At 37.1% G+C, this 25,284-nt stretch overlaps 7 protein-coding genes and 1 long non-coding RNA gene across 14 annotated transcripts; 5 read left to right on the top strand and 3 right to left on the bottom strand.

Annotated features, from left to right (window-relative positions):
- Positions 1–2,033: 2,033 nt before the first annotated feature.
- LOC106332892 lies at positions 2,034–6,019 on the top strand. Of its 2 annotated transcripts, XM_013771385.1 has the most exons (7): positions 2,034–2,227; positions 2,310–2,792; positions 2,881–3,033; positions 3,126–3,185; positions 4,416–4,460; positions 4,804–5,222; positions 5,294–6,019. In XM_013771385.1, the coding sequence occupies exons 1-7, from the start codon at positions 2,059–2,061 to the stop codon at positions 5,903–5,905; spliced, it is 1,941 nt and encodes a 646-aa protein (XP_013626839.1). In that variant the 5' UTR covers positions 2,034–2,058; the 3' UTR covers positions 5,906–6,019. The 2 variants fall into 2 exon arrangements, with proteins under 2 accessions (XP_013626839.1, XP_013626840.1); XM_013771386.1 differs by lacking the exon at positions 4,416–4,460.
- A 249-nt stretch (positions 6,020–6,268) lies between these two features.
- Positions 6,269–7,259, top strand: LOC106333201 (copper transport protein ATX1-like). The gene is made up of 3 exons (XM_013771675.1): positions 6,269–6,370; positions 6,768–6,843; positions 6,930–7,259. Exons 1-3 carry the CDS (start codon positions 6,269–6,271, stop codon positions 7,076–7,078), a joined length of 327 nt encoding a protein of 108 aa, XP_013627129.1. The 3' UTR covers positions 7,079–7,259.
- Positions 7,260–7,560: 301 nt separating this feature from the next.
- Positions 7,561–10,554, top strand: LOC106335874. The gene is made up of 4 exons (XM_013774530.1): positions 7,561–8,414; positions 8,522–9,727; positions 9,816–9,927; positions 10,151–10,554. The coding sequence occupies exons 1-4, from the start codon at positions 7,866–7,868 to the stop codon at positions 10,399–10,401; spliced, it is 2,118 nt and encodes a 705-aa protein (XP_013629984.1). The 5' UTR covers positions 7,561–7,865; the 3' UTR covers positions 10,402–10,554.
- Positions 10,555–10,761: 207 nt separating this feature from the next.
- Positions 10,762–12,535, bottom strand: LOC106332027 (cytochrome P450 77A4). Its single transcript, XM_013770479.1, has one exon. It carries the CDS (start codon positions 12,353–12,355, stop codon positions 10,844–10,846), a length of 1,512 nt encoding a protein of 503 aa, XP_013625933.1. The 5' UTR covers positions 12,356–12,535; the 3' UTR covers positions 10,762–10,843.
- Positions 12,536–13,356: 821 nt separating this feature from the next.
- On the bottom strand, positions 13,357–14,551 carry LOC106334059. 2 transcript variants are annotated; one of them, XR_001268517.1, is made up of 6 exons: positions 14,430–14,551; positions 14,202–14,249; positions 14,012–14,109; positions 13,791–13,842; positions 13,592–13,702; positions 13,357–13,521 (listed from the first exon to the last, which is right to left on the bottom strand). It is a non-coding gene; the product is annotated as an uncharacterized LOC106334059 (long non-coding RNA). The 2 variants fall into 2 exon arrangements; XR_001268516.1 differs by having other exon boundaries at positions 13,618–13,702.
- A 2,482-nt stretch (positions 14,552–17,033) lies between these two features.
- LOC106335474 lies at positions 17,034–20,020 on the top strand. 5 transcript variants are annotated; one of them, XR_001268730.1, is made up of 3 exons: positions 17,034–17,170; positions 17,302–19,279; positions 19,905–20,020. XR_001268730.1 is itself a non-coding variant. In XM_013774004.1 (2 exons), exon 2 carries the CDS (start codon positions 17,342–17,344, stop codon positions 19,118–19,120), a length of 1,779 nt encoding a protein of 592 aa, XP_013629458.1. In that variant the 5' UTR covers positions 17,034–17,170; positions 17,327–17,341; the 3' UTR covers positions 19,121–19,403. The 5 variants fall into 5 exon arrangements, 3 of the variants coding, with proteins under 3 accessions (XP_013629458.1, XP_013629457.1, XP_013629459.1); XR_001268729.1 differs by having other exon boundaries at positions 19,855–20,020; XM_013774004.1 differs by lacking the exon at positions 19,905–20,020 and having other exon boundaries at positions 17,327–19,403.
- Positions 20,021–20,026: 6 nt separating this feature from the next.
- Positions 20,027–21,323, top strand: LOC106335475 (uncharacterized protein HI_0077). The gene is made up of 4 exons (XM_013774006.1): positions 20,027–20,232; positions 20,310–20,429; positions 20,544–20,774; positions 20,861–21,323. Exons 1-4 carry the CDS (start codon positions 20,056–20,058, stop codon positions 21,209–21,211), a joined length of 879 nt encoding a protein of 292 aa, XP_013629460.1. The 5' UTR covers positions 20,027–20,055; the 3' UTR covers positions 21,212–21,323.
- An 817-nt stretch (positions 21,324–22,140) lies between these two features.
- Positions 22,141–24,228, bottom strand: LOC106329259 (phytol kinase 1, chloroplastic-like). Its single transcript, XM_013767886.1, has 6 exons — positions 23,808–24,228; positions 23,355–23,422; positions 23,135–23,266; positions 22,922–23,037; positions 22,562–22,676; positions 22,141–22,445 (listed from the first exon to the last, which is right to left on the bottom strand). The coding sequence occupies exons 1-6, from the start codon at positions 24,102–24,104 to the stop codon at positions 22,259–22,261; spliced, it is 915 nt and encodes a 304-aa protein (XP_013623340.1). The 5' UTR covers positions 24,105–24,228; the 3' UTR covers positions 22,141–22,258.
- Between the last annotated feature and the right edge of the window lie 1,056 nt (positions 24,229–25,284).

The raw sequence follows: 25,284 nt of genomic DNA, 5'->3' as shown, positions 1-25,284 counted from the left end.
TGAAAATATTTGCACATTTAAACGATAAGTAAAATTAATTTGATTTGACTTAATTATAATAAAAATAATTATACTTCAGTTGAATTTGAAAGAATATATGTAACCCAATATAATCACAACTTGAATGACTCGACTAATCCAACTTATACATAAAATCATTGATTTAACAACAATAAGGTATATAGTTTTTTAAGAATAATAAGTTATTTTATAATATAAATCATTGGATAACTCAAAACATATTAAAAATGAAAATAAAATATTAACCAACTCTTACAATTTTAGTTCTTTTGTAAAAAATTTATATATGCATGAGACTTTAGAATATTATCGTTATATTAATTTACGTATTTTGGAACCAGACACTTTAGTTAATTTTTATTTCATTCTAAGCACGATATATCTTAAGTTATACATAATTTTCCTAAAATATATATTTACATATCTAAGACAACACCCACTAATGAAAATAAATAACTAATAAAAGATTAATATATTTTTAAAATATTACAATTGAATTCAAAGATGCAATCAAATTTATACAAATTAATGATAACTAAATAGACCGTAAAAACAATCAAATCGACTAGATATAAAATATATAAAACTATATGTATAATTAAAGAAATATAATATTATTAATATAAATGATGCATATAAATTACAAATTAATTTAAAATTAAAACTAAATAGCAATCAATTATTACATTATATTTACTTTAAAAATATTTATATCCGTGCATGAGCACAGAAAAATCACCTAGTAATTAATATATGTGGTGTTAGTATATTTTTAACCCAATATATTTTATCTTTAATATATGTTCAAAATTGATGTTAAATTTCTAAAAATTAAGATTTTTTCCCGTATGGAACACTTAAATAGTTAAATTTAATAAAAGAAAAAGTACACGTGAGTCAAATTTCAAATTAATAACTTCATAAACTAGAACACAAACTAGATCCATGACTTTTAACAAATAAGTACACAAACTAGAACACAAACTAGATCCATGAGTTTGAGGAACACAAACTAGACACAAATACACAAACAATAAGTACTACACAGAACTTATTAAAAACGATTTCATCTGTGACTTTTAACAAATCAAATTAGGTCAATACATCTATATTGAAACAATCTTACTAACAAATTCAATTTGATCCATGAAAATTTAAAATATTTAAGACTTAGAGGAACAACAGAAACTTTACCTTTGAGGAGAGCTCCGTCGGTGACGAGGACAGAGACGGCTTCATCGCCATCGAGGAGAGCTCTGTCGCTGACGAGGACAGAGACGGCCTTGTCGAGGAGAGCTCCGTCGCCACATAGCTCGCCAAATCGAACCGAACAAACAAAATATAAAGTAAATAAGCCGATCAGAACAAGTTAAACAATAATCAATCACATGCATAATCAAAATCAATATGATCTCCTATCACTACCTTTCGATTAGAGCCGAGTCACCGCGGGAAACCTCCTTCGCCATCGAGGAGACCCACCGAGAGACAGATTCGACGAGAACCAACACATAAAGTCGAGAGGATTCGAGAGAGAGAGAGAGACAGATTCGCCATAGAAATCGCCAAGTCGAGAGGATTCGAGAGAGAGAGAGAGAAAGTCAAGTTTCAAACGCGTTTTACGCGTAACCGAACAGAAACCCACTCCCTTGTTGACACGCGTCCAGCAACAGACGTTTCTTCCCGAGCCAACGAAACACTCGTCTCCTCCGCTTTCTTCTTTTTTTAATATTTTTTAATCAAAAAAAATAAAGAGACGGCCCAAATTAACTGCGATACGGAAGATTTAGAAACCTTTATTTGTCTCTCAACCAGAAAATCAAGATTTCGAAAAAAAATATTGAGTAACGAAGCAAAGGATATATTCTTGTGAAAGATCAATCAAAGAATAGTACAGCAAACACCAAAGATTGAATGTTACTGTTATGCCTTCCATGTACATAAACGCTTTATGTATATATATATATATCCTATTACCATTTGCTTTCTTGAATTTGTTTATACTTTGTTAGGGGTTTGTCAAAACAAATACTAGTTATGGCAATGAGTTCTAATTACTTAGACGCAGCTGGTTTGAAGGAAACATTTAGGGGGAGCCATTTCAAATTCGCTAGCACAAAGGTTCCTGAAGATGAAGCTCCAAATGATTGTCTCAATATCCAGACTCCAGTCACCGAATCAGCCCTTTCCACATCTCGGCTTCACGGTAAGTTATTTGCATTATTGCATAGCATTCCTCTGGATGCAAACAAATGTTTATTGTGTGTATATCTTTTTTGTTGATGTAGGGAAGAATACAAATGAATACTATGAGTTTATACAACTAAGTCAAGGAATACACCAAGGTCGTGTAGAAGCCTTCTTGAACCAGCGTCCGGACGCAGTAAACGAATGGATAAACTTTTACGAGACGCCTTTGTTGAAAGCTTGCGCCCGTGGGAAACCTGAGATTGTTAAAGAGCTTCTCCGTCGTATGACACCTGAACAAATGCTTCCCAAGATGAGCCAGAACACTTCTTACCACACGCCTCTTACCATTGTTGCGGGTAATGGAAACATGGAGATTGCTGAAGTCTTGATCGCTAAGAACCCTAAGCTGCTGGAGATTCCTGGAAGCAATGGAAAGATTCCTGTTGTGGTGGCTGTTAAGAACACGCAGATGGAGATGGTTAGGTATCTTTACACTAGAACTCCTGTTCAAGTGTTGTTTGATGAAGATGGGTATCATGGTACTGTGCTTTTTGTCAACGCCATCTTTTATAAAATGCTAGGTAAGTGGTTTCTTGGATATCAAGCAACACATGTTTTACACATTTTTTGGATGATAATATCTGGATCTTTCTTTCTTTATCCAATTAGACATTGCGTTGGATCTGTTCAGCATGTGCAGACGCTTAGCCGTTACAAGACACCCGCATGTAGAGTCGATTCCCAGCATTGTCTTGGCTTGCAAGCCTGATTTTTTTCCTAGTGGCTGTTATCTCGGACCGTTTAAACGTTTCATTTACTCTTGTACGTACCAATAAGACTTTTTAATAACAAAGATCCATCCTTTTGATCCAAAAAGACTTTGAGAAAATGTTTTTTTTTTTGCTTTTCTTTAGGGTTAGAAGTAAAGCTGCCGACTCTTCGAAAGGATTCACTTTCAAACAACGATCAAGATAGTAAGTTTCCATATACATCATAAAACTCTGGGGAAAATCACATGAAAGCTTTCAAATGGTATTCATTGACATTTTAGACATTGAAGTTATTTCACTAACACACTAAGTTTCAATGTGGCTTACTTGTTTATCAAGTAAAAATGTTATGTATTGACATGTTAAAGAAGGCGATGTGTCAAATTTTAAATTTAATTAATAAAAACAATTAGTAAGAAATAAAAATAGAAAACATATTTACAGAAATTTTTTAAAAAATAATTTAAAATTTTTTAAAGTTTCAAAAAAATGTTTTTCTTAAAATGCAATTTTTTGTAAAAAAAAAGTTTAAAAATCTTATAAACTCTAAATAGTTTTCAATTTTTTTTTTCAAAACATATCACTATTAATAATAACATTTCTCTTTATCGCCGTGATTAAAAGTAACATTTTCTATATCATTACCAATGAAGATGGCGTCATAACTATTATCATCCATATGTCATAAAAATATTTTTTTGAAAAAAGCAAAATAATATTTTTTAAAAATGTATATAAGAACTCTAAATTTTTTATAAAATTTTAATTTCGACATATGACACCAAAAGTAAAACTTTTCGTCATATAACCATTACGAGTAGCATTTTTATAATTTATAAATCGTTTAATTTTTGATATGGTAGCAATTTTTGACATATGAATAATAATAGTTTATGATGCCATCGTTATTAGTTATATGACGAAAATATTACTCTTAGTCGTGACATGATGAAAAGTGTTATTGTTAATAGTGATATGTTTGAAATTATTTATTTTTTGAAAATTATTTAGAGTTTTATATGATTTTTAACTATTATTTTTTTTTTTGCAAAATTGCATTTTAAGAATATCTATTTTTTTTTTAATTTTAATATTTTCTGAAAAATCGTTTTTAAAAGTTTTCTGTAGATTTTATAACATTTATTTATATTTCCTATTGTTATTTCTTACTAACTGCTTTTATTAATTAAATAAATAAATAAAGATTAAGAAAAAGCTAACATGTTACCTTGTTATCAGGTCTCATTTTTGAGTTGATGAAAAATTAAGCCATTGTTGAGAATTTTTTATGATACAAAATTTAATTTGAAAGTTTAATGTTAGTAAAATAATTTTAAGATTTAAAATGTCATTAGATGCTACTTTAAAGATTTTTTAAACAATTTTCCCTAGAAGTCTAGAAGAAAGTGTGAATTTTTTCTTCTTGTTGTCTAGATACTCTAATGGGGAAACTGATCATATTATTCACCAAATGGACCGGTAAGTATTAGGTTTCCGTCTATAAGATATCTATATTTTTGAGGATTAAGAGGTTCTAATTCCGAAGTTCCCTACAACTCTTAAGATGAAGTCAAAACTATGTTAAATTTACTTTTTTTAAAAGAAAATAGCATATATTTCCCACAGGAAACCAAACATGATGAACCTATGTTTCCATTAAGAGTATTTTGGCCACTCGATACTTTTCTTTGTTTCAACCAAAAAAAAAAAAAAAAAAAAAAAAAAATTTTTTTTTTTTTTTTTTTTTTTTTTTCGTAGAAGATAATGTTTTTTTCGGTAGAGATTACAAGACATGTGAATTTGAGTTGAGAGATGGTTTCAGGAATAGACAAAGTGTACCGAATGAAGGTGATGCATCTACAAGCCAAGAAGCTTCTACTCGGAATATCAGAGGAAACACTAGCCATGGGACTCGAGGAACGCTCTGATACAGTGGAGGCTTTATTCTTGGCAGCGAGATTTGGGAATGTTGATTTCTTGGTAGAGATGATCAAGAACAACTCTGAGCTTCTATGGTCGAGGAGAGAAAGGTCGAACAAGAGTCTGTTTCACGTGGCCGTCGAGTTCAAACAAGCGAAGGTGTTTAGTCTCATCTACGGTCTAGACGGCATGAAACACCTGTTGCTCGCTGACAAGGTCAATTACGGCGATGCTGTGCTTCATTTCGCTGGCTATCGTTCGCCTCTATCTGACGTCGTTGGTTCAGTTTTACAGATGCAACGCTCGTTACAATGGTTCAAGGTTTGCTCTGTTTCTCTCTGTGTTTCTCTTAGCAACAGATGTCTAAAAAAACCAAGACTTTGATGACGCAGGAGGTTGAGAGGATCACACCGGAGGCAGAGATGGAGAGATTGAACGCGGTAAAGGAAACACCGAGCCAAACATTCACAACTCATCACGAAACATTACGCCAAGAGGCAGAGAAATGGATGAAAGACACGGCCCAGTCGTGCAGCTTAGTCGCGGCTCTCATCGTCACGGTAACTTTCGCGGCGGTCTTCACCGTTCCCGGAGGAACGGACGACGAGGCAAGAGGTAAACCCTTTCATCTAAAAGACGCACAATTCGTCACATTCATCGTCGCCGATATGATCTCCTGCTTCGCCTCGTGCACCTCTGTTCTCATATTCCTCCGGATTCTCACCTCGAGATACTCCTTCGACGCCTTCTTGGTGTCTCTTCCCACGAAGATGATCGCCGGGCTCTCGATACTGTTCGTCTCCATCGCCGCGATGCTTGTAGCCTTCTCTTCGGCTCTGTTTACGATTTTTAATAACTCGAAATGGATAATTCCTCCGACGATACTTTTGGCTTGTTTCCCGGCGTTGCTCTTTGTTCTGCTTCAGTATCCTATCCTCAAACAGATGATCATTTCTACTCACGGCAAAGGAATCTTCGACAGAAACATGAAAGTTTTGTCCTAATGTTAATTTACGTTTGAACATAAATGTCCGAAAACTCGTTGTAAAAGCATATACTAAGCGGAGACACTGATCTACTTTGATATTCTCATGCACGTACAAATGTTTTTTTTTTTTTTTTGTAAAGTTTTACACTTTGAAATGTGTTTGAAAGATGACATTATGATACTTTGCAGCCGTACAATTATATATTTATCAGCCATGGATTCAGTGGCTTTGATGTTTTCTAGCTACCCGTTCATCAAGGTCATGCATCCGTTGTTATTTTCTTGAATAGTTGATGTAATTTGATTGATTAACTAATAAGAATATCCACATACAGAAAAAAAACTAAGAATATATATTTGTTGAATTGGTCAACGCTGCATGCTTTTAAAACAATCCAAAAGCATCTATTTCTTTTACAATTATCTTCTTTGGTTGGAACATTTTACATCAAGAAGGAGAAAGAGAAGAGATATGTCTCAGGTACTCGAATCAAACTTTCGCTGACTTTGGTTTTGGTATATAGGATCTCGATCTTGTTGGGATGTTATGCTTTAATTGTATGAATCAATTCGGCCTTGTGCGTTGTAACAGATATCGGTAGTTAGATCTATTGGTGTGGATCTGTTTTTTTTTTTTGTTTCTAGATCAATCTAATTCATTCGAGAGCAGTGTTTCATGTCCATTTGATTTATAGCTGAAAAAAAGTATTTGTTTCTATGATGATTTGAGTAACCTGATTAGGACATGGTGTCTATAGGGGCAATTAATGGGGTTATGGGACAGTGTTTGAAGATTATTTTTACTTCTTGTCAAGTCCATATTCATTAATATTTTCAGAGTTTTTTATAAAACTTTTTTGGTCTGTTTTGCGAGTTAGACTGTGGTTCTAAAGGTGGCTATGCCATGTGAGGGATGCGTTGGAGCTGTGAAAAGAGTCTTAGGCAAAATGCAAGGTTAGAATCTTTTGTTTAACTGAAGAACATTATTTACAGCAAATGTCAACAACACAAACAAACGAATATTGTTGTTGTGTGGGTAGGTGTGGAGTCATTTGATGTGGATCTGAAAGAGCAGAAGGTAACGGTGAAAGGCAACGTGGAGCCAGAAGCTGTTCTGCAGACAGTCTCAAAGACAGGAAAGAAAACAAGTTTCTGGGGAGCTGATGAGGCTGAAACCGCCAAGGCCTAAATATCACAAGCACTAAAAGCATCCTCTCATGTTATAATAAACTCTGTTTTAGCAGAGATTCCCAAATAAAATAGAAATCATATGCAATACAAAATAAATCTAATCTCTAAACAACCTTTTTGTTCTTAAAATAGACATTGTTTTGGGTCTTGTAATAATCCTCCTCTCTAGTGCTTTCTCACATCTCAGTGTCGTCTCGAACAAGTTGGAGAGATGCCACCACCAAACAACCTTTCGCTTTAAAGCCAGGGGTAGTTCTGTCAATTGCCATCGCTGCTTTTTGAAATTTTCGGCCCATTCCGTTTTAAATTCAATTTTTTTTTAGATATTCGTGTAAACCCAAAAAATACGCCGCCTACGTGTGCAAAAACAAATAAATATAGCCTTTGGGGACCCACTGAAGCCGAATCAATCCGAACCGTCGTTTCAATCATCCAACGGCCACGACCCAATCTACCCCTCAAAATGATAATCTCCTTCGATCATAAACCCTAGATAGCAGCCACCTCAGTTCCCTCTCTTCTTCTCAACAAACGAGAAACTTCTCAAAACTCCCCCTTTCTCCACCATGTCTACTTGATTCTTGAATCAACGACCCATGAGCAACAGATCTCGATCCTCTCAATCGAGTTTCTCAATCTTTCTTCGATCTCCGTAGATCTACTCGATTCGAAATCGGATTCGGGGCCCTCCGAGAAGATAGATCGACGGAGTAACAACAAGTCAGAGCCTATTTGAGTGAAACGCTGTCGTTTGAGCCCTATTTGAGTGAAACGCTGTCGTTTAGATGCCTTCAGTGGGTATGAGACGCACCACAAGGGTATTCGGGGTGGTTAAAGCAGCGGACGGAGCTCGGGTCCTCCGCTCGGGTCGCCGGATTTGGCCCAATAACGACGAGCCCAAGGCCAAGCGGGCCCACGATCCAGATTGGGACTGCAAAGGGAGCAAAGTCTTCGCAGAGAAGCAACAACACGACAAAGGTGAAGACTTTACCGTCGCGAAACGGAGGAGAGTGAGAACGGAAGCTGTTGGAGATGGGAAGAGTGTGGATACTAAGTTTGGGATTGTATATAATAGAAAAAGGAAGAGACTTTGTGACCAGTCAAGTGGTGGTTCAGACCTCAAGTTTTATCGCAGGCGGACAAGACGACTATGTGGTCCTGTGATTGCTCTTACAGTAGACTGGTCTTGTGGGGATTGCTGGTTGTCGACTGTTTTTGGTTTGGTGATGAGGTACTTGAGGAGGGAAGATCTGAGTCTGCGCTCGCTTTCGTCTTTCTTCTTAACTCAACCTATCAACGACGTCTTTGCAGATCATGGCGTGAGGTTTCTTGAGGTAAGTAACTAAGTTAATAGCGTGTTGGTAGTGTTGATATAAAGTTAGGAGCTTTAGTGTTTTATGTTGGTAGTGTTGATATAAAGTTAGGATCTTTAATGTTTCAGGAGCCTACTTCCCTTAGCTCAAGGGGTGTATGCAAGTTCTTTGGTGGCGTGGATCGTCTTCCTATCTTGTCAGCTGATTTTGCTGCCATTCCTCGATGTTTTATGGATTTGCATTTGACTCTGTTTCTCAGAGTGGCACCACGCTCCTTTGCTTTCTTAAAGAGATCTCTTTATTTGCTAAACAACCCAGTTGTTGAAGAAACTGATTCAGAGTCTGAGTTAGTTTCATCTCCACCTTGTAATCCGAAGAGAGCCTCTAATGCTCAGTATAGAGGCAATTTAGGGTTTCATAGTATCCAGAAGAGGAGAAGATCCTTAAGAAGGAGAAGAGCGAGAAACCTTTCTTATAGCGGACACAAGCTGTACAATGGAACGTCTGTTTTCGAACTATCATGGAGAAACAGGACATCAGCAGCAGCAGTATCTACGAGAAGGCTTAGAAGCTCGGTGCTAAACAACTCAAATGAGATTAGTGTCGTTCCAAAACCGTTGACGAAAGAGGAGCTTGATTCTCTACGTTGTTCTGTGAATATTTTGGTTTTGGGTTCAGACAGGTGCACCAGAGAAGAAGGTTTCAGCGCCGTGTTGGAGTTCGTTTCTTCAAAGGAATGGCTCGTTGTTATCAAGAAGGATGGGGAAATCAGATACAGGCTCAGGGCCAGGAAGACTATGAGACCTTGCTCGTGCAACAGGTTCACACATTCTGTTGTTTGGGTAGGGGATAACGGTTGGAAGCTTGAGTTTTGCGAGAGGCGAGATTGGCTCGGTTTCAAGGAGATTTATAAAGAATGCTATGAAAGGAATGTGTTGGAACAGAGTGCGAAAGTCATTCCTATTCCTGGAGTAAGAGAAGTGTGTGGTTATGCAGATGATTATCCCTCGTTTTCTATGCCGGTTCCGTATATATCTGTGAAAGAAGATGAGGTTTCAAGGGCCATGGCTCGAACCACTGCGGTTTATGACATGGATTCTGAAGATGAAGAGTGGCTGGAGAGGCAACAACTTGAGGAGGATACTTTTGAGTTGATGATTGATGGGTTTGAGAAGTTCTATTTCCATAACCCTGCCGATGATCTCTTGGATGAGAAAGCAGCTAGTATAGCTAGTCTTTTGTATCTGGGTAGGCAAGATGTGGTTGAAGCAGTGTATGATTACTGGGCGAGGAAAAGGAAGCAGAGGAAAGCACCGCTCCTCAGAGTTTTCCAGGTAACAAGTCATGTCCTAGTATATACTTAGACCAGTGTTCTTTATTTTTCCATCAGTGTTACAAAAGTTATGTTTGTTATGTAAACAGGGTCATCAAGCTAAGAAGACTCCGTTATTTTTCAAACCTGTGTTTCGTAAGAGAAGGTCCTTCAAAAGACAGGGGAGTCAACTCCATGGCAAATCCAAACAATCAAGTCTCGGTATGTTCCTTTAGATTCTATATGTTTTGTCATGAATTGTGGTGGATAGTGTTGTTATTTGCTAAGTACTTAAAATGATGAGTAGTATATACACTTGAGAGTTAGTGTTATATGGAACAATCTTGCTAAGAACATTCAAGTAGAGATTAGAGAGGATAGAGAAAGTAGTGAACTTCTATTGAGAAGGAGATCTGAATTTGTGTGGACCGTTTAATGTGGACAGTGTCTGTAAAGGCGGCTAAACTAGAAGCTTGGGAGGGACAAAACGTTTTTCTTAGAGTGGAAAAAGCCAAAGCCTTGGCCGATACATCTATGGAGATTGCCATGGCCAAAAGAAGAAGAGCTCAGGTTCTTGCAGAGAATGCAAATTTGGCTGTTTACAAAGCCATGCTGGCTCGTAGGATTGCACAAGCCGTGAAAGTAGTAGCTGATTCAAGTGGCGAGGTGGCCACATCCCTTTTCTTGAACTTATAATATATGGTAATGACAGAAAATTAAACAAGCTTCCTTGGATTGAATCAAAAGGCTTGCTTCTTTTTGAAGCATAATAGTCTCTGTAGCTTCTGCTTATGTGTATATAGTTTCTCTACGCTAGGGATTGTAAATGGGTTTAGAATATTTTTTCCTTTGGAAGGTTTTTTGATATATAACTAATATTATTAATCAATGCTTACCTTAAGTTTTCTTAGTTAAATATATTTAACGGAAGCTTATAAGATTATTAAAAAATTAAAATGATTGTAAATGGGTTTAACTATCAAGTATCAACTAGTATTAATCAATCTCGTAGATCATAAGCTTGTTTTTTAAATATTTTTAACAGAAGCTTCTTGTAACCAAAATGATTATTGGATAATTAGAAAATTTATAATATAAAGATAAAATTAAAATACGCGAAAATAGATATTTTAAAAAATTAAACCCTTGGTTTAACCTTGGCTCTCAATGGATTCTTCATCACCACCGTGAACTCTGTTTTACCGGCGAAATCAATCTCGCTTCCGGTAGGATAAGCGGTCCACTCAAACTCTTGAACCATCCTCGCAAGCATAAGGTGCACGTGTACGGTCGCCATTCCAAGCCCAGGACAGATCCGACGGCCAACACCAAACGGAATCATCTTCACTCCACTAATCCCGGTTATGTCAGCATCCTCCTTACCCGATATAAACCGGTCCGGATCAAACTGTTTCGGATTAGACCAGATCCTCGGGTCCTCGCTTATACCGGGAATATAAACCTCGACGTTAACGCCCGCGGGAACGTCGTAACCGCCAAGCGACGTCGTTTCCATGACCGCGTGCGTCAGCGAGAAATAAGTCGGAGGATGTTTCCGGAGAAGCTCTTTAACGAACGCTTGCAAAAAGACCATTTTATCCACGTCACCCTCCTCGATCGAACGATCTCCAGCCGTCGATCTAATCTCATCGTAGAGCCGAGATTGAATCTCGGGATTCGCGATCAGCTGCGCGATCCCCCACTCGATCGCCGTCCCCGTCGTGTCCGTGCCCCCGTTGAGAAACTCCGAGCAGAGAGTCACGATCTCTTCGTTAGACGGCGCCGTTTCGCGTCCTTCTACTTTTAGATCGAAGAGCGTGTCGAGGTAGGAGAAAGACGGCGCCGTTTTATTCCGAATCGCTCTCCGTCGCTTCTCGATGAGGCTCACGACGAGATCGACCTGTTCGCGGCGGACCTCGAGAGCTCGCCTCCTCTCTTTGGAGAAGAACGGAGCGAGGATCGGGAGGTAATCGTCGATCCGCGGATCCACCGTCATTAGCACCGTCTTCATCATCTCGTCCATCTTCTCGATCGACTCCTCATCCATCGCGATTCCGAAACACATCTCTAACAGAATGCAAAACGCGGCGAATCTCGCGTTTCGAAGCACCCAGATTAAACCGTCGTGCTCTCTACCTTCCGATTTGATCCGTTCGATGAGTTTATCCATGGCGGATCGTCTAACGGATCCGAACTCCTTGAGCCGGGTCGAGGAGAGCATGTTCTGGACCATGTTCCTCCTCAGAGACCTCCACACGGGGCCGTACTTCGCGGCGTTGACGGTGAATTTATCGCAGCTGAAGATCGTTCGGGTCGGGTTCTCGGCGGGTCGGGTGGCGAAGAGGGATCCGCGCTGGATCAGAGCTTCGTGGACTAGTGAGGCGTCGGAGAGGATGATCATCGTCCGTGTACCCATCCTGACTGTGAAGATCGGGCCGTATGTTTTCTTGAGCTCCTCTGCGTATTCGAAAAACTGTTTCCCTGAGCGCGCGAACTGGAATAGGTTACCGACTACCGGCCAACCCGGTGGACCTGGAGGGAGGTTTAACCGTTTCTTTGTCTTTGAGTTCCATCGAGCGAGTGTGAAAACTAAACCGGAGATGATAATAGCAAGTAATGTCAAACCAAGAGAAAAGGAGAAGAAAGACATTATAGCTCTTCTTGAATCACTGCATGCAGGAGTGAGTGAAGAAGAGAAGAAGATGATATATATATATAGAAACAGAGTAATGCATGCAAAAAATTAAATAAAATTTATTGGTGTTTGTACTGTTTGGTCAACTACATTCTCTATCTCTACTTAATAGTCAAAGTCAACATACTGTGGACTCTGGACTGTGTCTGCTCACTAAAACAAGGCGTGTTGATTGGTCTTAAAACATACATAGACCGATTGTTGCAACCAAACCCATGTGCTGAATGTAGTAATTAGATGAAAGCTTAAAACAGGATATGATGTTCCCATATACTTATTTAAGAGATGCTGGTAAAAGTAGATAATTATAATGAAATTAGAATGGTGTATTTAGTATTGTTCCGGACCAAATTAGCCTGTAACTGTAAACTGTGGAGTGATTATAATGAAAATAGAATGGTGTATCTGTATACCTGACCACATGATGAACATCTATATCCGTGAAAATTAGCTGTGATTGCGAGAGTGGCATAGAAATTTTTTTTGAACTCATTGCGTTCAACTGTGCTCATTTAATAGTATTGGCAACCTGGGAAATATAAATGTCTGCAGGAAGCCATTTCTCACTTTCCAATGTTGTGCATACTTAAAAGAAAAATTCGAATAAACGTGTTTGACTTGTTTGTAAATTTAATTTACTTGTCAGAAATTTCCAACTGTATCAAAATGGACACGCGAACACTCAAGGTTGAATGATATTCTGCGATAACACATAAGTCAGTGTAATAAACCACAAAGAAGAGTGGTTTTGGTATTTGTGATACTCATTGATAGTAAGATTAGTTTTTTGGTTAGATACTATATTTGAAATTCTTCATAGTTTTGCCAGGACATGCAGATGGGTCTCAAGGATCGGAGGAGTTGCCTGGATTCAAGAACATTCACTGCTTCTTCAACACATACTCACGTGCAAGTCACATGATCTGGTTTGTTCTGGTTTGGTTAAGACCTGTTTAATCTAACATACGCTCTTGGTAAATTTTCATTGCAATGATAGTTTAGTACAACACACAAGATTCTATCCCAAAAAAAAGCTAATGGAAGATGTCTTCTCCACCGCTTCGAGGTACCTAGTCTTCAGTAAACTTGATCTTTTTAGGTAATGGCTGCGTATTTCCAATCTGAAGCAGCAACAAAGAGGATGTGGTTTATTAGTTTATTTACTTAGTTGTGTGTGATGGGATTGCTTACAAGCTGGGGGCATTGATATTCTATACCAGCGGCTTCGATTCGCTTTCTCCTTTTCTGATCTCGTTTCACTACCTTGTGCAACAATTTTCTATGCTCTTCCAGTGTTCTTTCCTGTATACAGTATACGTAAGAGAACAGAGATCAAAAGTTAAAGTCACTTGTTCAAGAGAAAATGGCAAAAAGTGAACAAGATTATTACCTTGTTGTTATGTTGTTTACTTTGAACCCAATCCACTAGTTTGTATTGACACCTAATTATATCATTCACGACAAAAAAAAAGGCATTATGATCAAAAGTATCACATTGTCTTCACCCTATCCTTAGACCCAAATGCCATAAGGTCTTTACTACACAAACTAGAGACACTGTTTACAAAGAAAACAGACTACAGAGCAAAGTTGATTCAAGAAGTCACTAACAGATTGGGTTTAACATGCTCTGGTAGAATAACGTGGACTTGGAGCATGTGCTCGAGCAACAAATAGTCATGCATCGCAACCGCTGCAATTTCCGCCACCTACACAGAACCAAATTTAAAAAAACTTTAAGAACTGAATGTGGAACATACAAGCGTTTCACCATTCTATACAGGTTATGTTAGGTATATACCTCAGGGTCCTCAAACTGTATGAACCCAAAATGCTTTGACTTCCCAGTCTGTTACAAACCAAACAAAAAAAAAAACTAATGAGTAAAGAAACAGCCAGCACATAACCCCGAGACCAGAGCAAACAGATAAAGCACCAAATGTATATCAATAGACACGAACACAGAGATTCAAAGTTACAGAATCTGAAACGAATTTGAAGTTAAAGTGAAAGCATTGAGTAAAATTACCAAAAAATCAGCAGACGATATCGGGTTTTGCGGAGCTGCTAGCTGAGATGAAGAATAAGCCAATCTTCTTCATATGTTCTTCTTTAGAGCTTTCTTCGCCTTGGCCACCCATTCTTGTCTTCTGCGGCGAAAAGAGTCGTGATAAGGCTTCAGAGACCTTTATAAAATTTAAAGGTAAACGTCGACAGCGTTTCACAAAAAAACGTTTAGCTTAATGATTGTATTAACGATATGTTCCGTGATATTGATTAATGATTGTGACGAATCACTTCCTAATGCTAATAGTTTCACTTTAGTCCCTCATCTTTCCCGACAATTCTATTATACACGAATGAAAGGCTATCTGATATTCTGATCCAATAGTTTATTGTCTGTTGCTCCTTTATCCTATAGAAATCCTTTTCACTCCCACATAATTTAGCTTTGTGTACATGTAGGCCCAAAAAGCAAGATTATGTCACAGATCACGAGAGTGTAATGAATTATTGTTTCCGTCTTAACGAGTCACAAATCATTACTACTTCCTCTCGGTTTAAATATAAGATGTTTAAAGTTTTACACACATATTAAAAAACAATAAATACACTATATTAATTATTATTTTTTGATTATATCAATAAAATTTCACCTCTCATAATTTTATTTTTCAATTTATGTTTAAATTTTAAAAATAAATGCATTAATTATATCTCAAAACATCGTACATTTACATTTGTATAAAAAATAAAAATATAGAACATCTTACATTGAACATCATATATCTCAAAACATCGTACATTTACATTTGACTATATTCCTAATTTGATTACTGCTAGTCAACATTCTAGTGATGGAAACACCATTTTTCTTTTGGTTAAAAGTTAACTGATGATTTTGTGATAATAAAATAGCTTATAATCTCCTTTATTTTACTCCTTTTCTTGATGTTTTCTTTACAATACTGTTGAGTTACTATTTTTGTAGACGTTTTTGAGACTTGAATACAATTGTTCATTTGACAAAAAAAAATACAATTGTTCATGAACCAAAAAATAAACATGTTCTACTGATAAAATCGTTAATTATTCTAGTCGTTCATTAGTGAAAATGCATTTGTTCTCACCCACACACATAACAGGAAAAGTGCATATGCTCCAACAAGTAACAATCCACTCAACACCTTTCAAATAAATACCTAATCGGGAAATAAATCGCTTTCATATTATTGACAAATTCAACCTCAACCAAACTAGTTGGGTTGGTTCATCTCCAACGTTTATGTGTTACGTTTTGATGTATTTTCAAATTCACATACATCTGAAAAACGTTAAAGCATGCATTTGATATGATTATACAAAAATATAAAATATAAAACGTTAAATCTCATAACGTGGGAAATTAAACTAATTTAAAATATGTGGGTTCTTCGAAGCACGAAAAGAAACTATTAACCTCTTCTCTTCTGTGTCAAAAAAACATAGTAATAAATGCGTTCACATTAAACTGGATACATATGTCACGTGTAAAAACATTGTAATAAATGCGTTCATACTAAAATGGACACATGTCACATGTAGAATATGTAGAGTCTCAACCAAACTCTACATAAATATGTTCACACTATGTACTTTACGTTTTTTTAATATAAAATTCATATGCATAGTTCTTCTTTACGTTATTTTTACTGTTTACGAATAGAACTGAACAAATTATTCATAAATTTTCATTCGATTCGTTATTCGTTTTGATTCAAACCGAAAAATCTAGATATATATTACTCTACGAAGCAAATCAAATACTAAAATGAAATATCCGTAAAAAAAATAAATCACAAATATCAATATTTATAGGAACATATATCCAATTTGATCTGTTATATGCATATATATATATATACATATATTTAAAGAATTATATATAAGTTATATATTATAGTTTTATATAAATTTTACAATATTTTTGTTTTTAAATAATTTCATTTTAAGAATTTTATTTTTAATGTATTATTTTGAAAAAAATGTCATTTAATATTAATTAACAGTATATTTATGTATTTATCAACCATCTTTATATACTTGTACATACACATACATGTGCACATTGACGTAAGCACCTTATAACTAAGTATTTACCACAACTGAAATATCAAATATCTAATTTTTTAGAAGTTAAAATATTTTTTTTCTTAATGCTTCTTTCACTATCGACCGAATTGTAGTAAAAGGATTTGTCTTAATAATTTTTTTTTAACTATTATTCGTTTAGAAACTATAATATGAACTATTGGTTCGACATCACGACTATCTAAGATTAATAACATGAAAGCAAACAAATAATAGTAATTTTTGATTATTACAAAAAAAACAAAAACATCAAACATTTTAACCGAACAAACCAAATAAATATTGATTTAAAGTGATAGTTATATTTTAGGAGATTAAAAACAAAAAAAAAAACTTAAAATCGAACCGATATCCAAATTAAACAGATTAATGTTTTTTTATTAAAAAATAACGAAACTAATAATCACATTTGCGCGGTTTATCACGCAGCAAATACGTAAATAAGTTAAATTAAAAGCACTGGAACGAAAAGAGAGAGAGAGAGAGGCAAATATATGATTCGTTCACATGAACAACCAGACTCACTCCCCCACAATTTGCTGCTTTAACTGCTCTCTCTCTCTCTCTCTCTCCATGTGGTGATGATGTGGCATTAATCATCTTCCTCTCTCTGATTCACATCTTCCCCTCGAATGATCGGTAAGCTTCTTCTTCCTCACTGTATCATTGTCACCCGATTTGGTAGCTGGTAGATTTAGCGATTCTGCGTAACTCTGAGCTCCGTAGCTAGATTCCGCCCAAATCCGATTCCTATTAGGTTTGAATTTCAGATTCGGATTGAATTGGCTCCATTAGGTTAAAGAGAGAGGGATGGTTTCAGAGGCTTGGTATCGTAATCTATGGAGATTCCCAAAGAAACAACACGATCATCATCAATCCCATAAAGAGAAGGCCGTGGTGCTCGGAGTATTAGCCTTCGAGGTCGCGAGTTTACTCTCCAAACTCCTTCACTTATGGCACTCCCTCAGCGACAAGAACGTCACGCGTCTCAGAGACGAGATAACACGCTCCACGGGAATCAAGAAGCTAGTTTCAGAAGACGACGACGACTTCGTCGTGAGGCTGATACGCGACGAGACGATGGAGAGCGTCGAGAGCGTAGCGAGAGCCGTGGCTAGGCTCGCGAGGAGATGCAGCGATCCCAAGCTGAAGAGCTTCGAGAGCTGTTTTTTCAGCTCGGGAGGTGATGATCCTTACGGGTGGCAGTTCGGGTGGAAGAAGATGGATAGGAAAGTTAAGAAGATGGAGCGGTTTATTTCGGTTAATGCGAGTCTTTACCAGGAGACTGAGATTCTGGCGGATCTTGAGCAGACGGTTAAGAGAATGACGATGAGTAGTGAGTCTGCTGCGACCGATAGTGTTTTGGAGTATAAGAAAAAAGTCACGTGGAAAAAGCATGAGGTGAAGGTTCTGAGGGATGCGTCTCTTTGGAACCGGACTTATGACTATACGGTTCTTCTTTTGGTGAGATCGGTGTTCACAGTCTTGAATAGGACTAAACATGTTTTTGGTGTTAGCTACAGAGCGGTGGAGGAGGGTAGTGATGATGTGGATTCTGATTTCATCGGTCGGAGCCAATCGGTTTCTACTGTTTTGGCGCATTTAATGTCTCATCAGTCTGAGAGTGTTGGTCCTCCTAGATTTGCTTCCGGTCCCCTTGGGAGATTCACCGGTCCGGTTCCTGCAAGGTCCGCGAAGATGAGTGATTTCCTTTCGGATACTCTCGGCACACAGTCCCCTGTGTCAGGTCCTCTTGTTGCGGAAAAGAACAAACGTTTCAAGTTTTACTCGGGTCCTCTTGGAAAGATCACTTCCAAGTCAGGACCGCTTATTGGAATGGGGAAACACAACAAGAAGATGGACCAGACCCCGGAAAGGCCTTCGGTTTCCTCAGAGAAGAAGCAAATGAAACCAAACCGGTTAACACAGGTTGGCCCGTTTAAAGGCTGCATGGTGTCTCAAGACGGTATTACTCCACTCAGCACTAGGACAACCCGGAATGGAGCTAGGAACCATATTCCTAACTCTGTCCATGTTGAATCCCGACCACCAAAGTTGTCAGATGCTGCTCCTAATACCCTCGGTGCAGCTTGCTTAGCGTTACACTATGCTAACGTCATCATCGTGATAGAGAGATTTGTTGCGTCTCCTCACTTGATAGGGGACGATGCGAGAGACGATCTTTACAACATGTTACCGGCGAGCGTGAGAGCATCGCTGAGAGAAAGGCTAAAGCCTTACTCGAAAAGCTTGAGTTCCGCCACGGTTTATGATCCAGGACTAGCGAAGGAATGGACAGAGGCAATGGCGGGTATCTTGGAGTGGTTGGGTCCGTTAGCTCACAACATGATAAAATGGCAGTCAGAGAGGAGTTACGAGCACCAAAGCTTGGTTTCGAGGACACACATAGTTCTTGCGCAGACTCTTTCCTTTGCGAACCAGCAGAAGACAGAAGCTATTATAACGGAGCTTCTTGTGGGACTCAACTATGTCTGGAGATTTGGCAGAGAACTTAACGCCAAGGCTCTTCAAGAGTGTGCCAGTGATAGTATAACCCTTGAGAAATGCATGGACACAGATAACTACTGAAGATCTCCAAGACTACATGTTTACTACCTCTTTGACCCGAACCGGCACTGGAACTCACCCCACGGGAAACAGAACCGTGGTCACGCCCGGTTATCCAATGCAGCTTGAACCAAACCAGAGGAAGAAAAGCTGTTACATTGCTCGATTACCACGAGAGAGGTATTATGATCTGCACGTCTCTTTATTATCTTATCCCCTTTAGTACACTCTGCTTCGTGGATTGCAAATTCTGACTTGTTTGTAGTAGGATGATGATGCATTTGTATATTGTTTTATGATTTTATTGTGGTTGAGTTACATACTACTGCATATACGTATGTGCCCACTGTTGTTTTTGGTTATGTAGGTAATACAAAAGAATTCTTGATTTCAAACTTTAGTGTCAACTTGTGCTTGATGTTCTCTTCTCTTTCCGTTTCATTTGATTCGTATGTGATGTGTTTGTCAAAGTTTTGGAACCAAAGTTCTTAGATGTATAAGTTGATTGCGATTTTACAAGTTTTATGAATGCATGATATATTGATATGTAACTGAATTGTTGGCCAGCTGGAGATTCTTAAAACCTTTTTTTAAAAATCCTTACCTATGGAATTCCACAAAAATTGTGAATCTCACAATTACTTATACGTCATATTATATATACATAACACATATATTAATATGCTTAACAATATAATAGTGCTACTAATTAATTATCTGGTCTAATCCGACAGACAATGAAGTATTTATTACAGTGATCTGCTCTTTCAGGTATGCCTAACTTTGACTTTAAAATCAAGTATAGAAAACCAAACAAACTCACGCGCTTGGAATATACGTCATTTAAAGGCCGTGTAACCCACTCTCTGCGTTCGCGAGTGGAATTTAGTTTAAACATATAAGAATTTAATTACATCACGTGCCGGCAAAACCAAACGAGGAAAGAGAGAGAGAGAATGGATAGCGAAACCCTAATTGAATCGGCGATTAGAGTTCTGAACACAGCCAACCCGTACGAAAAAGCTCGGCTTGGAGATTCGATTGCCGTTAAATGGCTCCAAGGCGCTATCTCCGAACCGTACGATCCCACCGTCGATCTCCCCGTCATGGACAGGCCAGCTCGTCTCACCAACGTACTTGTCTCCTTCCCCTTCTCGTGTCTATGTTTAGTTTATGAATTTGCTTGAGACGAAAACCTAAAATCTTGTAGGTAAAACTGGTGTCTCCGAGTCTGATGCCAAAGCTGGGGAAAGCTGGTAGCTTGCAGAGCAGGCAAGCGATTGTTCACAGTCTTGTTCATATCGAAAGCTGGGCTGTTGACTTATCATGGGTAAGCCTTCTTTTAGGTCTAAAACCATTGAACAGTAGTTTCTTGATTTTCGACAGCTTTGTGTAATGGAGTTGGTTACCTGTCTGAAAACTTGGGTTTGTCGTTGATGCTTAGGATATAATTGCTCGTTTTGGCAAGCAAGAGAAGATGCCGAGAGAGTTCTTTACGGACTTTGTTCGTGTAGCTCAGGACGAAGGCCGTCACTTCACGCTGCTTGCAGCTCGGCTTGAGGAGATTGGTTCTCGTTACGGTGCATTCCCTGCCCATGACGGTCTTTGGGACTCTGCAACCGCCACTTCTCATGATCTCTTGGCTCGCTTGGCTATAGAGCATTGCGTTCACGAGGTGAAGTTTCATTAGAGTATTGTGTCATTAGCTCCTTAGACAGTGAAGAATAGTCTTTAGAGGTGTTTCTTTGGTACTACTTGCAGGCTAGGGGGCTAGATGTATTGCCCACGACGATATCGAGGTTTAGGAACGGAGGAGATAACGAGACAGCAGATTTACTGGAGAGAGTTGTGTACCCTGAAGAAATCACTCACTGTGCAGCTGGAGTAAAATGGTTCAAGTATCTATGTGCACTGTCCAAGAATCCTGAAGTTACCGTCAATAGCGTAGAAGCAGATGATATCCTTGAAGAGATAATCCAAAAGTTTCATTCGGTAGTAAGAGAGCATTTCAGAGGACCGTTGAAACCACCTTTTAATGCCGAAGCAAGAAAAGCTGCTGGTTTTGGCCCTCAATGGTATGAACCTCTTGCTGTCAAAGAGAGCAATGCCTAGAAAAATCAAACATGTCTTCTTCTTTTTTGAAGTTGTTTTGTAATATGCATCTTTAATCTTTGGAATACATTTTTTTGAACTATTTGAAGAAACAAAGTCGAGTACACATGCAGTTTAGTGTTTGGCCACCAATTTATTTAAAAAAAAAAAAAGATTAGAGAGAATGAAAACCATTTCTCATGTAAAGCATTCTCCATCTCTTTCTCCCATCTTATTAAATGACTTGATCATCATTGCCATTTGGTCCCGAAACTCTGCCTGTGTGTGAACCCTGGAAATTATGTGGCTGTTCATTAGATAGAACGAACCAAAACATAAGAAGAGAGAAAACTAAGACATTACCGGGACTGGTGGAAGAAGACTTGTCAAACTTTTGCCTCTTTGGGTTTGGTTCCTCAGCTGGAAAAAGGTCATCAGATGGAGGAAATCAGACTTGAGCAGACTGAGATATCACCGGGTTCATCATCATCGAAACGTGTCCAGCTGGTAGTATCAAATCTTGATCTTCCATATTTGCAAAATACTCCCAAACATGTAAATCCACCATAGTCATCATGTCCACTCCTTCCTCCAGCTTTTTTGACAAGTCAAAACCTTCAAACAATGTCTCCCCATTTGCAGCACCACTCTTACTCAGCTTTCATGACAAAGCTGAGAATAGAAGCGGTATCTGCTATCAGTTATGGTCATGCACTTATGAAAATATTTCATGCACTTTCGACCATAAAAACTCATGCACTTATGAAAATATTTTCTAATTATAGGCATTGTATTTGTTAAGGTAAATTGTCAACAATGTATCAGTTACCAACTGTTTTTAATACTATTTTTTCTAGAAAATTCATATTATTAGTATTGTCCTATGATTCTTATATGGTCCATTTTGTTTTTTCCTATGCATCGAACACTTTTAACCCGAAATCGTAGTATTAGTTATGAATCTTTGAGCAGTAACAGCAAAATATATACAACTGGTAGCATATTCGTAGCTGCATTCCCAGGTCGTATTCATACAAATACAACTTATACAGTTTATGAGGGATGAGTCTAATATCCAAAACTTAGGTAAGCAGCCAAAATAGTAGCCAGAGGAACCGAAACGTTGTCGTCTATTTGATCGGTGATGGGTAGTGACTCCACCAACGTAGCGACCAATGAGACAATCGCGACTCTCGTAAAGGTTGTTTCCCAGTTCATGTGAAGATACCCTAGGCTTGAGTAATAGTAAAGTAATCTGCATATTGTTACAAAAGAAATAACGTTTTGGTTTAGTAGGAAAAAGAGTTGTTCATCAAGAAGATACGTTATGAATGAATGATTCGTTAATTGTGGGTTTGATGTTTTTTTTACCCGATGGAGATGAAGAAGCCGAATATGAACATGGAGATGCTTCCCGCCAAGCTCTTTCTTGGGTTGTAAGGTATCTTGTATGATCCATACTTACGTCCCATGATATCAGCTATTCCTACAAATTATACATTTTCGCATTATAACTTAATATATTTATGTGTGTGTATATAGTTAACAAAGTTATAATTGATAGCTATTTATAGTTGACAAAAATGTATAATAATTATTATTTATTAATAATCATCATATTTGAATTAGTTTAAAGTTTCTAGTATTTTGGTACATTAAGTTTTGTTATAACTATGATGATTATGGATTCTTCACCCCAAAAAGAGATTTACAAAAGATAAGAAATGTTACCGTCGCCACCACACATCATTGCCAGCGATGTCATACCGGTAGGAGAATCTCTCCAGAAGAAAACTGCAGCAACTAGAAGGGCTAGAACGTAGAACAATGGACCTTTAAGCAACTCTCTGGAATGACCGGGTTGGTTTGAAAAAACCAACAAGTGTGTCATGAGATTGTTGAAATTATCATCAGAGCTCGAGAAAGAAAAAAAGAACAACTTACTCTGGTCTTCCTTCCCTAGTTACGGATTGGATTAGCGTGGAGTTAGGGGAGACGGACAAACCGTTGACAACAAGCCTTAGGCCATTCACTAAAGGAACAAAAGCAGCAAAGTATCGAGCCTCCGTTGATGCGCTAAACTTAATTAAACATGAAAGAAAAAAAGCAATCATGCTGAAGTTTTAAAGGGTTTAGAGAGGTTTCATTTGCTGCAAAGGAATACCTGAAGATTGGCCACGAGAGCGCGAAAAGCAGACCTGAGAGTATATGCACAAGCTTTCTGCTCAATCTCTGTTCAATCCAAAACATTTCAAGACTTATAGAAAAGTTATTAGAGAATAAAAATCTATTGTTTCTTCTCATTAGGTATCATTGTTTACCAAGAAAATAACAAAAAAAGTTTAGTGTTGTTCTTACTACATCAATTTTGTAACACCACTATGTGATAAACTTCAATGCTTGCAAAACCCGGTAATGAAGATAACGAAATGAAACATTAGTTTTGGTCCTCAAAATTAAAATGAATATATTGTATAAATCATTCAGCTCCGAATCTTATTAAAAAAAAATTATTGATCATTTAGTTTTAAATCTGAAATTGTTTTAAGTCCCATAAATTTGGTCAAGAACAAGAAAATAATAAAGTAGTAAATCGAAGACGATTAAAAAGAGAGACCTGTGGAATCACGTCTCGCTTCGTGAGACTCTCGAAGAGTAAGACAAGCGCGTAGGCTCCACTAAGAACTGCCACCGTGGCTCCGACGTCATGCAACAGATAATCAGTCGAAGCCGCTGAAGAGATCAGAGGGTGGCGAGCCCGTAACTGACTCGACGAGCCGATTCCTTTCACGCCGATGTAACAGGGCGAAGAAACTGGCGAACAGAACCGGGGAGTCATAGCGTTATACCAGAACCTGTTGCTTATCCGACATAACTGATGGCTAACCGGAGATAAAGGTAAGGCTGCCGCCATTTTAAACGCCTCACCGGAGGAAGCAAAGCTGAGATGGGCGCGGAGGAAGAGAGGAGAGAAGCTTTGAGAACTCAATAATTTCGTTTTTGTATTTTAGCTAGAAAGAAAACGTTATCTACGATGTGTCGCTCTCATTGATAGATGAGAGAATCCGAAATGTAACTCATATGAAAATCTCGTTATTTGTTACTTCATACAGTTGGGGACACTGTACTTACCTAGTTGATGGTAAAAGCAAATGGGCATGGCTTATTTAGGGGTGTGTTTTTTTCCTTATCGTGCCAGTTTTTTTTTGGCTTATTGTAACTATTGTAAAATGGGTGTGTGTTTTTTACATGGGAAATCCACTAATAACATTTTTTTAGCTTTTATCAATGACATATAAATATTATCTATTCTATTAATTTAAAGTCATACTAGACCCTGACCCGCGCGCCAGCGCGGATATGAATTTTCAGTTTTTAATTATTTATTTTATTAAATGATGTATTTGTAATATTTATTCATATTATATTCATTAACTAAATTTTTTTTTTTTGCATCTTAAACTATCTATTTTTTACGAATGTGTGATATCATATAAAAATATAAAAAAATGAGTATAGAGTTAATTAGATAATTTTAAAAACAAAAATTTTCTTTTCATATGCGATATCATATAAATAATGATCCACCCAGTTAACAAAAATCATGATTATTTTATGTGTAATTTTTTTTATTTTGACCATTTCCTTAAAACTATATTAAATTTTACATATTTTAATTAGAATATTTTTAATATCTTTACCTTTTTATTTGAAATGTAACTAAATATTTTTTTAACAATTATAACAAAATATTTAAAAGATATTTTTCGAATTTGTTTGAAAAATATGAAAATTATATTTTAAATTAAAATTATCCTAAAATATGATAAGTTTTGATGTAAACAAAAACTCAAATTATGTCAAAAATAATGATATTCAATGATAATAACAATTTTAATTGATTATTTTTAAAAAATACATTTACAAAAATATTGTTTGAAAGAAAATTCATTTATCTTTCAAATATAAAATGAAAATATTATAATTAAATAATAAAAAATATAAATAAAAACCATAAATTTAGCAAATGACAACTGAGTTATATTATGCTAAAATTTTCTTTCTAACAATTTATCAAATGACAAATGAGTTAT

Source organism: Brassica oleracea, chromosome C3, assembly GCF_000695525.1.
Source record: "Brassica oleracea var. oleracea cultivar TO1000 chromosome C3, BOL, whole genome shotgun sequence".
In the NCBI taxonomy this organism is placed as follows: Eukaryota; Viridiplantae; Streptophyta; class Magnoliopsida; order Brassicales; family Brassicaceae; genus Brassica; species Brassica oleracea.
The sequence above is the reverse complement of the archived record's forward strand: the minus strand, read 5'-3'. Positions and strand labels throughout refer to the sequence as shown.

Excerpts from the sequence above, each read along its gene's own strand:
- LOC106335474 (XM_013774004.1), top strand. The coding sequence starts at position 17,342 with ATGGTTTCAGAGGCTTGGTATCGTAATCTATGGAGATTCCCAAAGAAA.
- LOC106335475 (XM_013774006.1), top strand. The coding sequence starts at position 20,056 with ATGGATAGCGAAACCCTAATTGAATCGGCGATTAGAGTTCTGAACACA. Across the intron at positions 20,233-20,309 it reads GGCCAGCTCGTCTCACCAAC|GTAAAACTGGTGTCTCCGAG; the intron begins GTACTTGTCTCC and ends AAAATCTTGTAG. Across the intron at positions 20,430-20,543 it reads GGGCTGTTGACTTATCATGG|GATATAATTGCTCGTTTTGG; the intron begins GTAAGCCTTCTT and ends GTTGATGCTTAG.
- LOC106335874 (XM_013774530.1), top strand. The coding sequence starts at position 7,866 with ATGCCTTCAGTGGGTATGAGACGCACCACAAGGGTATTCGGGGTGGTT. Across the intron at positions 9,728-9,815 it reads CGCTCCTCAGAGTTTTCCAG|GGTCATCAAGCTAAGAAGAC; the intron begins GTAACAAGTCAT and ends TTATGTAAACAG. Across the intron at positions 9,928-10,150 it reads ATCCAAACAATCAAGTCTCG|TGTCTGTAAAGGCGGCTAAA; the intron begins GTATGTTCCTTT and ends TAATGTGGACAG.
- LOC106329259 (XM_013767886.1), bottom strand. The coding sequence starts at position 24,104 with ATGGCGGCAGCCTTACCTTTATCTCCGGTTAGCCATCAGTTATGTCGG. Across the intron at positions 23,038-23,134 it reads ACTAGGGAAGGAAGACCAGA|AGAGTTGCTTAAAGGTCCAT; the intron begins GTAAGTTGTTCT and ends CGGTCATTCCAG. Across the intron at positions 22,677-22,921 it reads AATGATGTGTGGTGGCGACG|GAATAGCTGATATCATGGGA; the intron begins GTAACATTTCTT and ends TATAATTTGTAG.
- LOC106332027 (XM_013770479.1), bottom strand. The coding sequence starts at position 12,355 with ATGTCTTTCTTCTCCTTTTCTCTTGGTTTGACATTACTTGCTATTATC.
- LOC106333201 (XM_013771675.1), top strand. The coding sequence starts at position 6,269 with ATGCTTTTAAAACAATCCAAAAGCATCTATTTCTTTTACAATTATCTT. Across the intron at positions 6,371-6,767 it reads AGAGAAGAGATATGTCTCAG|ACTGTGGTTCTAAAGGTGGC; the intron begins GTACTCGAATCA and ends TTTGCGAGTTAG. Across the intron at positions 6,844-6,929 it reads AGTCTTAGGCAAAATGCAAG|GTGTGGAGTCATTTGATGTG; the intron begins GTTAGAATCTTT and ends TTGTGTGGGTAG.
- LOC106332892 (XM_013771385.1), top strand. The coding sequence starts at position 2,059 with ATGGCAATGAGTTCTAATTACTTAGACGCAGCTGGTTTGAAGGAAACA. Across the intron at positions 3,034-3,125 it reads TAAACGTTTCATTTACTCTT|GGTTAGAAGTAAAGCTGCCG; the intron begins GTACGTACCAAT and ends GCTTTTCTTTAG. Across the intron at positions 3,186-4,415 it reads TTCAAACAACGATCAAGATA|ATACTCTAATGGGGAAACTG; the intron begins GTAAGTTTCCAT and ends CTTGTTGTCTAG.